We start from the raw sequence: 13,698 nt of genomic DNA, 5'->3' as shown, positions 1-13,698 counted from the left end.
TCTTTTGGACTTTGCATAATTAATCTGTGAGCCACACCCCTTTGTAAAGACCATAAAAATTAGCAGCATATTAAAAATAGCATATCTTTGGGACAGTTGTCACAGGGTCCTACTCCATTATCATACAAACAGCATTATGTGTTTATTGACCAACATAAATTAAAAATACATAAATTGAAAAGTCAATATAGACGTCTTGATAATTAAGATAAAATGCTGTGTCCTCACATTAGAGTAGAAAGACAACACTCCTACAATCAGTAAAAATATGAACATAGAATGATACCCCACACACAATCACACTTATAATGTCAGGTGATATACTGATTGTAGGTGTAGGACCCATAGCCGTTTACTCCAGAGAGGCGGGAGAAAAAGGCAGAGCATGGTCTGGCTTGATTAACAATGTTCAGTCCTGTGTGCAATTTAATACTTATCTGGCAAATCATTTTGATAACAGTGTGACCTCTTAACCAAGACTAGTTGGTGGCTATGAACTGATTAGTAGTATAGGTTATGCAACTCAAAGTTCTGCCTGGACCTACCATACATCTCAGTTTATATGTATTTGAATAAAAGTTGTTCCAAAAATTGAAAGTTATCACTTATCCGAATGATAATTGAAACTTGCTAAAAAATGAGTGCCTGGCTGCCACGATGCTCATTGATTCTGAGACCGGAGATTTGAACCGTCCCAACAGACTATCAGAGATAGCTCAGTGTGCCCTGCTTTCTCAATCAGTCACATAGACAATGAGTGGAGCATTTCTGAGCCCCTTTCTTGGGGTCAGTGGCATCCCAGCAGTCAGACCCTCATCATTAGCAAGTTACCTGTTATGTGGATAAATGAGAACTTTGACTCTAATGAATTGCGCCTTAAGTGAAATTACATAGCTGAAATTGCTCTGTAGCGCTTACATTACAGCATGTGATGTAGAATTTATTTTTAAATTTTGCAAAATGGAAAAATTAATAAAAAGATACATTTTGAAGAAAACTATTTAGTGTAACTAAGGTTAAACTATTTGGCAAATATATAGCTTCATATTTGTTTTCAAATGTGGCCAAATAGGTCACATAGGTCACTTATTTTTGCCTATTTGTGAAGCGCTGTGCTTATTTGCAATGTGTATTTCCCTGTAGACCCCGGTTGTGAGTCTCCATTACTCCTTAAGGGCCTTTTTCACGGGGCAATAATCTACTGAGTAAGCGTTCGCAAAAGCCTCACTATAACTGAAACTTATACGTGCAAGCCAACAAGTGCTGATCTATCAGTGCTTGGTACAAGCAACTTTTCTGCTCTAGTGAAACAAGCAATTGGTACCCCCCCATCCCCCCTTAAAAAATAACTAAACAAAAAAATCTGTTAAATTGGCATGTACTAGAAAAGAATGTTCACTGGTTATAGCATATACAAACAGGTCTCTACAACCTTGAGGAGCAGTGTATTGTAAAGCACAGTGTTTCCCATCCAGTGCCTCGGCATCACTTGTGGCAGCCTGGTTTTTGTCTTCCCTGATGGATGCAGCTTTAAGCACTATTGTGCCCTGAGACTGTCGTATTGTCACTAAATCGTTGTGCCAGGTATCAATCTGGTAACAGATTACACTTGGTTATACCTTGGATAGATTTTTATACAAAAAAAAATTAAGTACATAATACAATGCAATGATTTAAACAGGACCTGTCTCTTGCTCCAAAAATTTAAGTTAAATCGCTGAGCTCCCCTGATTCTTCTGGTCTTCTCTGTTTTATGCTGCGTTGCTCCATTAAGGAGATATTCACATTTTTCTTCTGGAGTGAAGTATGTGAAATCTCTGCTTGCAGACAACTGTGCGTTTCTTCAGAGTCTCCTCCGGGGCTGTGCGTTTTCACCATTCCTTCCCCCACACTGCCAATCGCAGCTTAGCAGCGTCTGATACTGATAGACTCATCAGGTGCCCATCTGTGAATGACCACTAGTGATGAGCGAACGTGCTCAGATAAGGTGTTATCTGAGCATGCTTGGGTGCTATCAGAGTGTCTTTGACGTGCTCGAAGAATATGTTCGAGTCCCCTTGGCTGTTCAATAGCCGCAACGCATGCAGGGATTACTTGTTTGTTAGGGCAGGGTTCCCCAACTCCAGTCCTCAAGGCCCACCGACAGATCATGTTTTCAGGATTTCCTTAGTATTGCTCAGGTGATAGTTGCATCACCTGTGCAATACAAAGGAAATCCTGAAAACGTGATCTGATCTGTTGGTGGGCCTTGAGGACTGGAGTTGGGGAACCCTGGGTTAGGCAATCCCAGCATGCGTTGAGGTAATCGAACAGCCGCGAGACATGCAGGCACGGAGACTCGAACAATATTATTCAAGAATGCTGAAGACACTCTGTTAGCACATGAGCATGCTTTGATAGCACCATATCTGAGCACATTCTCATCACTTGTGGCAGCATCTGGGAGGAAGAAGTAAAAGCACTCTAATGCAGAGAAGACTTTGAAGAAATTCAGAGTTGGTCTGCAAGCAGAGATGTCACATGCTGCACTCCAGTAGAAACAATTGCAAATATCTCTGTATTGGAGCAGCACAACACAAATGGATAATGATACCAAAATTAGGCGCATTTAACTTAGTTTTTATTTTCAGCAAGTGACAGTTCCTCTCTTAATAATTGAATAAAATGCACACCTCCTATTGCTCCCAGGAAAAGGCATTAGGTTTTTAGAATTGTGTTTCTTCTTTTTCACAAGGGACCAAACCGAAACTTACTGCTCAATGGGAAATCCTACCCAGCAAAGGTCAGATTAATCCGAGGTGGCTGTCTGCCTCCAGTCAAGAGGAGGCAGATGAACTGGATTGATGCACCGGATGATGTTTTTTATATGGCGACAGAAGAAACAAGGTATGTGCCGTTACCATAGCTAACGACAGACCTCATGATGTCCTAAGACTCTGAGCCAAAATTAGCGAGCCGGCTACACCGCCAATTGTTTAGATTTTGGAATCTATCATTGTAGAAATTTTGCTTTATCTACTTTTTGTATAATAAATCATTCCCCGCGCCCCGAATCTAAGGTCATACCCTTTTGCAATGAGTACTCATAGTATAATAATCCCTCCACCCAGGTTATAACATGCCCCCACACTGCAGTAATCCGCTACCACTTCCCTCAGTTTATAATCACTCGGTCCGTTACATTATAATTAATCAACCCCCCATAACTGTAACACATCCCCTATGCAATATTCATTCATCTCCCTCTGCGTTTGTAATGACACACCTCCTTCTGTATGTTAGTTAAAGGGTTATTCCCAGAAAATTAAGTTATCCCCTAACTATAGGACAAATAATATGCTGATTGCTGGGGGTCCAACCCCGGGAGGGTTCTGAGTACAGTGCTAGACTATTTCCATAGTCAATGAATGAATCACCGGGGCTTCAAAGGGCAGACCCCCAGTAGTCAGTAATCCTTTTCTATGAATGTGAATGGTGCATAGCTTAATTGTTTGGGGAATAACTCTTTAATTACCCCCCCACCACCACAGATTGAAATATGCACTGCTCAAAAAAAATAAAGGGAACACTAGACGCTCTTACTGAGCAGACACTTGGATGTTAGTGACCTTCCTATCATTTTTACCTGTTGTTTATTCCATTGGCACAACAGCAGGAGAAATATATACAGTGTGTGTGTATGTATATATATACACACACACACACACTTGTGCTCAAAAGTTTACATACCCCGGCATAATTTTTGCTTTCTTGGCCTTTTTTCAGTGAATATAAATGATTACATCAAATATTTTTCTCCACTCATGGTTAGCAGTTGGGTGAAGCTACTTATTGTCAAACTACTGTGTTTTCTCTTTTTTTAAATCATAATGACAAACCAAAACATCCGAATGACCCTGATCAAAAGTTCACATACCCTGGTGATTTTGGCCTGATAACATGCACAGACGTTGACATAAATGGGTTTGAATGGCTACTAAAGGTAACATCCTCACCTGTGACCTGTTTGCTTGTAATCAGTGTGTGCTTAAAAGCTGAGTGAGTTTCTGGGATCCAGACAGACTCTTGCATCTTTCATCCAGCCACTGACGTTTCTGGATTGTGAGTCACAGGGAAAGCAAAAGAATTGTCAACGGTCTACGGGAAAAGGTACAGTAGCTGAACTGTATAAAACAGGAAAGGGGTACAAAAAGATACCCAAGGAATTGATAAATGCCAGTCAGCAGCGTTCAAACACTAATTAGGAAATGGAAAATCAGGGACTGTAAAAGCAAAACCATGGTCAGGTAGACTAACAAAAATGTCATCCACAACTGCCTGGAAAATTGTTCGGGATGCAAAGAAAAACCCACAAATAACATCAGCTGAAGTACTTTACTCTCTAAAAACTGTTTCAAGATGCACAATAAGGAGGCACTTGAAGAAAAATGTGCTGCATGGTCGAGTCGCCAGAAGAAAGCTATTACTCTGCAAATTACTTCTGGAACAAGGTAATTTGGAGTGATGAGACCAAAATTGAACTCTTTGACCACAACCATAAATGTTACATTTGGAGAGAGGTCAACAAGGCCTATGATGACAGGAAAACCATTCCTACTGTAAAGCACAGATGTGGATCGCTGATGTTTTGGGATATGTGAGCTACAAAGGCACAGGAAACTTGGTCAAAGTTGAAGGAAACATGAATGTAGTACATTATCAGCAAATACTGGTGGCAAATTTGCAATCATCAGCCGGGAAGCTGTGCATGAGAAGTATTTGGACGTTCCAACATGACAACGAACCAAAACACAAGGCCAAGTCGACCTGTCATTGGCTACAGCAGAACAAAGTGAAAGTTCTGGAGTGGCCATCCCAGTCTCCTGACCTCAATATCATTGAGCCACTCTGGGGAAATCTCAAGCGCGCGCAGTTCATGCTAGACAGCCCAGGAATTTACAGGAGCTGGTGGCTTTTTGCCAAGAAGAGTGGGCAGCTTTACCATCTGAGAAAACAAAGAACATCATCCACAACTACCACAAAAGATTTCAAGCTGTCATTGATGTTAGAGGGAGCAATACACAATATTAAGAAATGGAGTATGTAAACTTTTGATCAAGGTCATTTGGATGTTTTGGGTTGTCATTATGATTTAAAAAGAAGACACAATAGTTTGACAATAAATGGCTTCACCCAACCACTAACCATGAGTGGAGAAAAAGTTTATCATTCATATTCTCTTAAAAAAGGCAAAGAAAGCAAAAATTCTGCTGGGGTATGTAAACTTTTGGCACAACTGTATATACGCACACATATCTTACCAAAATCAATTGCCATATTCTTTATCCCAACAGATCCAGAGCACCGCTGTGCCACTTTACTGCATTAAATACATAACCAGTGCATTGCTCATTAGGCCCTCTATACACAGCCTCCATATACAGTACATGCTCCTCAGCACTTTTATACAGCGTCCATATGCAGTACATGCTCCTCAGCTCCTATTTACAGCCTCCATATACAGTACATGCTCCTCGGTCCCAGTATACAGCCTCCATATGCAGTACATGCATACTCCTCAGCTCTTATATACAACCTTCATATGCAGTACATACTCCTCAGCTCTTATATACAACCCTCATATGCAGTACATGCTCCTCAGCCCCTGTATACAACCTCTATATGCAGTACATGCTCCTAAGCCTCTATACTCAGCCTTCATATGCATTTCATGCTCCTCAGCCCCTGTATACAGGCTCCATATGCAGTATATGCTGCACAGCTATTGTATGCAACCTCCATTTGCAGTACATACTCCTCAGTTCCTATATACAGCCCCCATCTGCGTTGCACGCTCCACAGCCCTTGTATACAGGCTTTATTTGTAGTACATTACTCTTCAGGCACTATAGGTTTATATATACAGCCTCCATCTGCAGGACATGCACCTCATTCTATATATAAAGTACATTGTTCCTGAGCCCATGTATACAGCCTATATATGCAGTACATCACTGCTATATAAAGACTCCACTCCATTCATTTTCTGTGGGGTTGCAGAGTACAGTGCTCAACTATTTACGGCAATCCCATAGTCAATGAATGGAGCAGAGGTTGAACATTGCAATACATCAGTCCTTAGTCACTAAATACAGTGGGTACAGAAAGTATTCAGACCCCTTTAAATTTTTCACTCTTTGTTTCATTGCGCCCATTTGGTAAATTCAAAAAAATTCTTTTTTTTTCCATTAATGTACACTCTGCACCCCATCTTGACTGAAAAAAAACAGAAATGTAGAAATGTTTTCAAATGTATTGAAAAGGAAAAACTGAAATATTACATGTTCATAAGTATTCAGACCCTTTGCTCAGTATTTAGTAGAAACACCCAGTGGAGGTCAAGATAAGGTCTGGAAGACCAAACAAAATTTCAGCTAGAGCTGCTTGCTAGAGAGACAAGTCAGATAAAGACCTTTCATGGAAAAGCCATCAGAAGAAAACATCTCCTGTGCCCTCACCATAAAATTGAGCTTCAAAAGTATGCAAAAGAACATCTAAATAAGCCTGATGCATTTTGGAAACAAGTCCTGTGGACCAATGAGGTTAGGATAAAACTCTTTGGCCACAATGATCAAAGGTATGTGTGTAGGAAAAAGGGTACAGAATTTCAGGAAAAGAACATGATCCTAAACACACATCAAAATCCACAATAGACGACCTCTAAAGGGGCAAACTGAAAGTTTTACAATGACCCTCCCAGTCCCCGATCTAAACATCATTGAAAATCTGTGGCTAGATCTCGGAGTGATACTTTTATTGGTTAACCAGAAAATAATATAATCCCAAAAACCCAAAGCCTAGAGGCAGCTTCAAAAATCAAACATGAATCAATAAAAAAGGAAAGAAGCTATATGCCATAAAAATGTAAAATAGCAAAATTTTATTGGAACAAAATTAAAAAATTACATGAAAAACCATGTACAAAAAATGGAGACACAATACACAAGAAAATCACTCAGTCAAGGTAAGCAAGCCGATAAATATCAGGAAAGCCCATTGAAAAATGTTTAAATAATTTGTGGGAAAAAAACTCACTTAAAATGTATATAATAGACTTATATTAATCAAAAAAAAGTGTCCTATTGGGTTTTCTAAACATAAGAGAAACATCCCCCCATATATGATATGGTGTCAAAATAGGTCCCAAGGTATAAGTGTATAATAATGCAGGCTCAAGAAAGTATAGCTCAAATAAGCAAGAGTAAACAGGGGAAATCCAAAGAGCTGACAGACTAAAAATATATGATAGATCAAGGTGACCAAGATAAATTATGGAGAGGAGTTTTCCCTACATTACCTTAAGTTGTGGAGTTTTCCCTACATTACCACCACTTAAATTTTTATGATTAATGTAAGTCTATTATATACATTTTAAGTGAGGTTTTTCCCACAAATTATTTAAACATTTTTCAATGGGCTTTCCTGATATTTATCAGCCTGCTTACCTTGACTGAGTGGTTTTCTTGTGTATTGTGTCTCCATTTTTTGTACATGGTTTTTTATGTAATTTTTTAATATTGTTCCAATAAAATTTTGCCATTTTACATTTTTATGGCATATAGCTTCTTTCTTTTTCCAGAAAATATGTTTGTAAGCTTTTAGAGCACAGCGGCTCCTTCTTCTTATTATGGTAATCCTGTCTGAAGAAGAAGCCTCTGTGCTCTGAAAGCTTACAAACATACTTTTATTGGCTAACCAGAAAATAATATCACTCCGAGAATACTTTTTGTCATCATTGGGCAGAAAAGTATTCACATCGATTTTTCTGGCTAACACGGTTCCACAATATAATTTGTTATTGTACATCATGGCTAGACTTCAAAATAACAGTGCATGCAAGATGACCCAGGAACCTCACAGAACTGGAAGAATTCTCCAAAGAAGAATGGTTGAAAATCCCTCAAACAAGAACTGAAAGACTCTCGTCTGGCTACAAAAAGCGCTTACAAGCTGTGATACTCTCAAAAGTGGGTGCTACTAGGTACTAAGCATGCAGGAACCTCCAGACTTTTGCATCGGTCCATTTTCCTTTTTGTAATTTTTAAACTGTAAAAGATGAGAAAAAAATAAAATATATCTATCATTTTTTGCCTAAAATATAAAGGAAATGCGTTGTCTTTATCTTTAGGCCTTTTAGAAATCATTTCATCTTCAACTTGCTTAACTGTTCACAATAACAGATATTTTGACCAGGGGTGCCCAAACTTTTACCAAACTTTTACATGCCACTTTATCATGGCAGGTATCATCTTATAATCCCAAGAAAATTTGGATAATGACCACATAGACAAAAATGATTTAAGGGGTTATCAGACGCCACAATGCATTTTTTAGGCACATAAATGGATGCATACACTCCACTAGAGTTCCAGTGCAGTCTGCTCAATTCTGAACTTATAGAACCGCTGCGGTCTGTGATTGGCTGCGGTGGTAAGGTAAATAGAAGAGTGTGAAGCAACCAATCACACGCTGTTCTCACTTCTGAGGCGGAGTGGTCTGTGCTGGTTAAGTTGGTGTGCTGGAAAGTGAAAGTGCCTGGAAAATAACTATTTTGATGTTGGACATGTAACCATAGTTTTTTTTCAGTTTTTTTTTTTTTTTTTTTTAAATACAGAAATTGCTGATAAGATGTCATTCATTTATATTTTAGAAAAGCCCGCAAACTGCTCTCATCCTCCGAAACCAAGCGAGCTGCCAGACGGCCTTACAGACACATAGTCATCTGTCAATCTCAAGCGGGACTTCCAATTCGACACCCCGTCAACGATGAACCAATTGTTATTGAGGACTAATCGCTACCAGAAGTTTCTTGACAAAATAATACTTGACTTTTGCAGTATGTGGAAATGAAGATTTTTGCAACTCTTTGCATCTTTTAAAGGATTCCATGCTTCATACAAGCATTTAAATATAAAGACTTGCTACCCCCTTTGGTCAATTTTTGTTAACCAGTCATTCCCTGAATTCCCTTTAAACGTGTCAATTTTGAATTTTTCTTTTTTTTTTTCTCCTTGTTTTATTATTATGATTATTATTATTATTCAGGATCTATGTGACTGGTCTTGCCGACTGAAATGGGAACGTAAGTCGTTAAAAGGGACATTTGGACAGAACTTGTTTAGTGTTTATTTCATTGAAAAACTTTGTACACTTGAAATAATGTATCATTGCTGATGCCTTTCTTTTTACAAAATGTGTCAATTTACTTTATGAAAAGTGCCATTTGTTTTGTTTTTTCTTATTGCAGTTATAGACTGAATGACAAATCTGTAACTTATGAAATTTAATTTTTAAGGTCTGACGAGACATAAATGTGCTTCTTGTGACATGAGTTTAAAGTAAAAAAAATTAAAATGTTTTCGTACGTTATCCAATTATTTTCCAGTGATCCGTCATGCTAAGATTTTTTACACTGCTTATTAATATTTTAGTTTTAAATAAATCTGTGATCATTTTTGTACAGGCTACTAGAGTCCACTTCATCTTACCTGCCAGTATTGATGACAGTATTATGTGCTTTCACAGCCCACCACACAGTAGATTGTCCCCACACAGCTCTCACATGAAGTTTGATCTCCCCACACAGCCTCCACATAGTATGATGTCCCCACGCAGCCTGCCACACAGAATGGTATAGCCAACACAGCCCCCCTAGCAGTATGATGTACCTACACAGCCCTCACGATGTCCCCACAAAGCTTGTCACACAGTATGATGTCACCTCACAGTTCCCCCATGGAGTATGATGTCTCCACACAGCTTGCCACACAAAATGATATACCCAACACAGACCCCCCCAACGTATGATGTACCTACACAGCCATCTACATAGTATGATGTCTCCAAACAGCTCATCACAGTATGATGTCCCCATACAGCCCATCACAAAGTATGATTTATCTACCACAGCCCCCTAACGTAGTATGATGACCCCACACAGCCCGTCACACAATTTGATGTCCTAACAGCCCCCACACACAGTGGGATGTTCCCACAGTTGCGGACAATTAAAAAAAGAAAAATGAAACTTCTCAGCTAATCACGTTCCCAAGTTGCTCCAGTTTGCCTTGTGTACCAAGGCTCCACATAGCAGACGCAATGTAGTGGTGCCATCACACCTGCGCTCTGACGCACAGACTCAGTGGTGGGAGAGGAGGCTGATGGCTCTGTTCCATCAATGTATTCAAAATTATCTGCATTCCGAGGAGTGTAGGAGAGTTTATTGTTAAATCTTGCCACCTAGAGGTCAAGGTCTAAATACTACTAGTATTTGGCCAGCTTCCAATTGTAAAATCCAACCCTGCTGTTAATATTAGGAAGGTTTTTTAGTGTTTTTTTCCTTTATAGGTTTTGAAAGACATTTGGTAAAATAAAAAAGTGTGGCCAAATCCTCCTGGAATCTGCTCCAATTTTGACACAAGTTAAATTCTTTAGGGGGGAAAAATCTTAAAAAATGCTTCAGAAAATTTTTAAAAATCCTCAAAAGAATCTTTACACTGTTTCTGGTTAGATCTGTGTGACTGGAAATGGACATTCTATAGAAGTCCATCATTCTCATAATGCTGACCAGTGTCTAGCGATCTATTGTGAATGGAGCTTCTTGCCAGATTCATGGAAACCAAGGCTGGTCATATATTATGGTATTTCTGCTGGAAATTGATGGCTGAGGTCATTATGAAGCGGGAGAGAGGGGTCTGAGGAAAGACAGGGGAGTCCAGAACAAAGACGTCTGGTCAAAGGTCAAAGAGGGTAAAGGGTTTTGTATGGGTACAGAGGGGTCAAGAGGAAGGAAAGACATAGCGAGGTGGGATGGAGGGGCACAGAGTGGTCTAAAGGGGCAACGAGGTGTGAAAATGATGAGGTTCTGGCGAGAGTAAGATGACCTGGAGGGGCACAGAGAGCTCTGGCCAAGGACTAGAGTGGTCGGGATTGAACAGAGGAGTCAGGAGTAAGACAGCGTCGAAAAACCAGACCGGAGAGTCTGAGGGGGCGTGGCCTGGCATCTGATGTGAGCGGACGGCTGCTGGCGTTCCTCCGCTGTGCAAAACCTATTATCCTGCCTTGAAATTCCTCCAGAATCCCGGTGGTGGTCTGTGCTGGTGGGGGAAGGGAGCAGAGTCTGACCCCGACGTGAAAAGACAGTAGGACGCCAAGACGGGAGCGGGAAACCAGGCTCAAGATGGCGCCGGCAGCACTGAGGCGAGGGAGCGAGCAGACGCCGCCAATGCCTCCTATGCAAGGAGGCTAGAGGTAGCACCCAGGCTGGAAAAGTATGCCTGGGTGAAGGGAGCTGCAAAGGAGGTGGCTGAGGGAAAATGACGGAGAGACTGAAACAGACAAGGATGAAGACTCAGAAGAAGAAGTGGTGCGGGAGGGAGTCAGAGGGGGAGGAAGAGCGCCAGGAGCAGGAGAACTTGGAGCAGGAAGTTGTTATGGAGCATGAAGTGGGGGAGCCCACGCTGCGTGACATTTACGACTTGGTTAAATTCTGTAAAACCACATTAACGACCCTTACACACAGAGTGGATGGGGTCAAAAGTGAGGTGACTACACTGAAAGCGGCCATGAATAAAGTTGATACCAGAATAGGTGCAGTGGAGGAAAGAGTCAGTGTGCTGGAAAATCAGCTTGCAAAGATGCAGAAATCTCACTCCATGTCTGCAGAAATGCGCCGCCTTGGCTGATAAAAATGATGACTTGGAAAACCGGTCCAGAAGGAATAATGTGAGACTTGTGGGCATCCCTGAAAAGGCTGAAGGGACTGATCCTACAAAGTTTATTGATGAATGGCTCCAAAGTAAGATTGGCGTCACCAATTTGTCTAAACTGTTTGCAGTGGAGAGGGCCCATCGTGTCCCCATGAGACCCCTTCCACCTGGATCTCCCCCTCGTACCATCATTGCCAAAAGCCTTAATTACAGAGACTGAGACACCATACTGAGGAAAGCCAGAGAGGCTGATGATATGTGTATCAATGGTCAAAAGATCTCTATCTATCCTGACTACTCGGCTGAAGTGCAAAAACAGAGGATTAAGTATGGAGCAGTGAAGCAGAGGCTGAGAGACTTGGCATTGAGCTACTCCACACTATACCCAGCAAAGTTCGGGGTTGTGGCCCTGGGCACAGTTCATTTTTTCTCAACGCCGGAGGAGGCTGGACTCAAACACAAAGAATCTTAAGGCGGGAAAGGAAAGCGGGAAGTGAGAAGAAGATTAAGATTTGTATGGCAAAATTGGACGATCACTGCTTTGTGGAGTCTGATGGTTCCTGTTTATAATATAGGATTCAGATTTAGGAGGGATAGTTTTATGTTCAAAAATTGTACTATAGTTTTGTATATGCGGAGGAGTTGCTGGGGTGTGCTGGATTGATAGCAACTTAGAGGTAACGTTAAGAGGGTAATCAGTATCAGGTTTACCCACTCTCAGAGAGGAGAGATTGAAAATATATCAAAGTTATGTTTATAGGCTACTAGCTGAAGAGCTCGGCGCTGCCCGGGCATAGTAACTAACTTTGGTTAGTTATAACAAATTATAATTATCCTCCATCCCACAGTCCCGTGCCCATATACCCATCATACATATCCACCATCCCATAGGCCCGTGCCCATATACCCATCATACATATCCTCCATCCCATAGTCCCATGCCCATATACCCATCATACATATTCTCCATCCCATAGTCCCATGCCCATATACCCATCATACATATTCGCCATCCCATAGTCGAGTGCCCATATACCCATCACACATCCTCCATCCCATAGTCCTGTGCCCATATACCCATCATACATATCCACCATCCCATAGGCCCGTGCCCATATACCCATCATACATATCCTCCATCCCATAGTTGAGTGCACATATACCCATCACACATCCTCCATCCCATAGTCCCTGTCTTGCTAAATTTTCTCCCAAATTAGGTTATTTACCTTAACTTACGTAGCGCTCACTGGCATCCCAACCAGGCAAAGATTATTGACAATCTTTTATTTTAGCAAGCAATCATTTTGTTTTACATAGCACATGAATAGTCTCATTGATTTAAAAACGACAGTTATGACATGAAAGATTTCAGCATCAATAATAATTACCGAGTTATTGTAGCATCACCCTTCGCATCGGGGGACCTCGATCAGCGGGAAGGGGTTTTCCTCGGTCAGCATCACAGACTAAGTGCGTCCACTTGAATCGTCTGGAAAGTCCCCACCCGCTGAGGAGGTCAGTACTTTTTATAATATTAATTGGAATGATCACGCACTGACATGCGCAGTGAATCAGGTTTCACCTTGATCACGCGCTGTCATGCGTAGTAACTTGTTTTTTTTCACATTCCTCCTTTATCTCAGTTGGTTTGGTTCTCACATTCCTCCCTTCCAACTCCCACAACAATGCCTGAGCAGGTGGTTGCTTTTCACATTCCTGAGTGTGTGCTCTCCTCATGGTAGGAAAAGTTCAGATTCCGGTCACAATCCATAGTATCCAAATGGATGTTTCAATGTACTGCAATCACTACCTTATTGACTGGATGCCTATCTATACCAGTCTCTCACTCATGCATATCCCATTTGTATCACAATCGGTCCTTGATTGCAGTCTTTTAAACACCATCTTTATAGGACACCATGAGCACTTGTGGTTTCTTGCAACACAT

The 13,698-nt window shown here is 40.9% G+C and overlaps 1 protein-coding gene across 9 annotated transcripts in view; it reads left to right on the top strand.

Moving 5' to 3' along the window:
* Nucleotides 1-9,397, top strand: part of MTA1 (metastasis associated 1) — a 166,349-nt gene extending 156,952 nt beyond the window's left edge. For 5 of the 9 annotated variants that reach the window (XM_073566770.1, XM_073566769.1, XM_073566771.1 and 2 more), the window contains exons 19-20: nt 2,735-2,886; nt 8,690-9,397. In XM_073566770.1, the coding sequence (XP_073422871.1) occupies nt 2,735-2,886; nt 8,690-8,831 (294 nt within the window). In that variant the 3' untranslated portion in view covers nt 8,832-9,397. Of the gene's footprint in view, nt 1-2,734; nt 2,887-8,689 lie in introns of those variants that run through there. The other 4 variants (XM_073566781.1, XM_073566775.1, XM_073566777.1 and 1 more) reach the window with 1 other exon arrangement.
* Nucleotides 9,398-13,698: the final 4,301 nt, after the last annotated feature.

The sequence above is a fragment of the Dendrobates tinctorius genome, unplaced genomic scaffold (genome assembly GCF_039654945.1).
Source record: "Dendrobates tinctorius isolate UK_male_01 unplaced genomic scaffold, ASM3965494v1 ptg000019l, whole genome shotgun sequence".
NCBI lineage: Eukaryota > Metazoa > Chordata > Amphibia > Anura > Dendrobatidae > Dendrobates > Dendrobates tinctorius.
The sequence above is the reverse complement of the archived record's forward strand: the minus strand, read 5'-3'. Positions and strand labels throughout refer to the sequence as shown.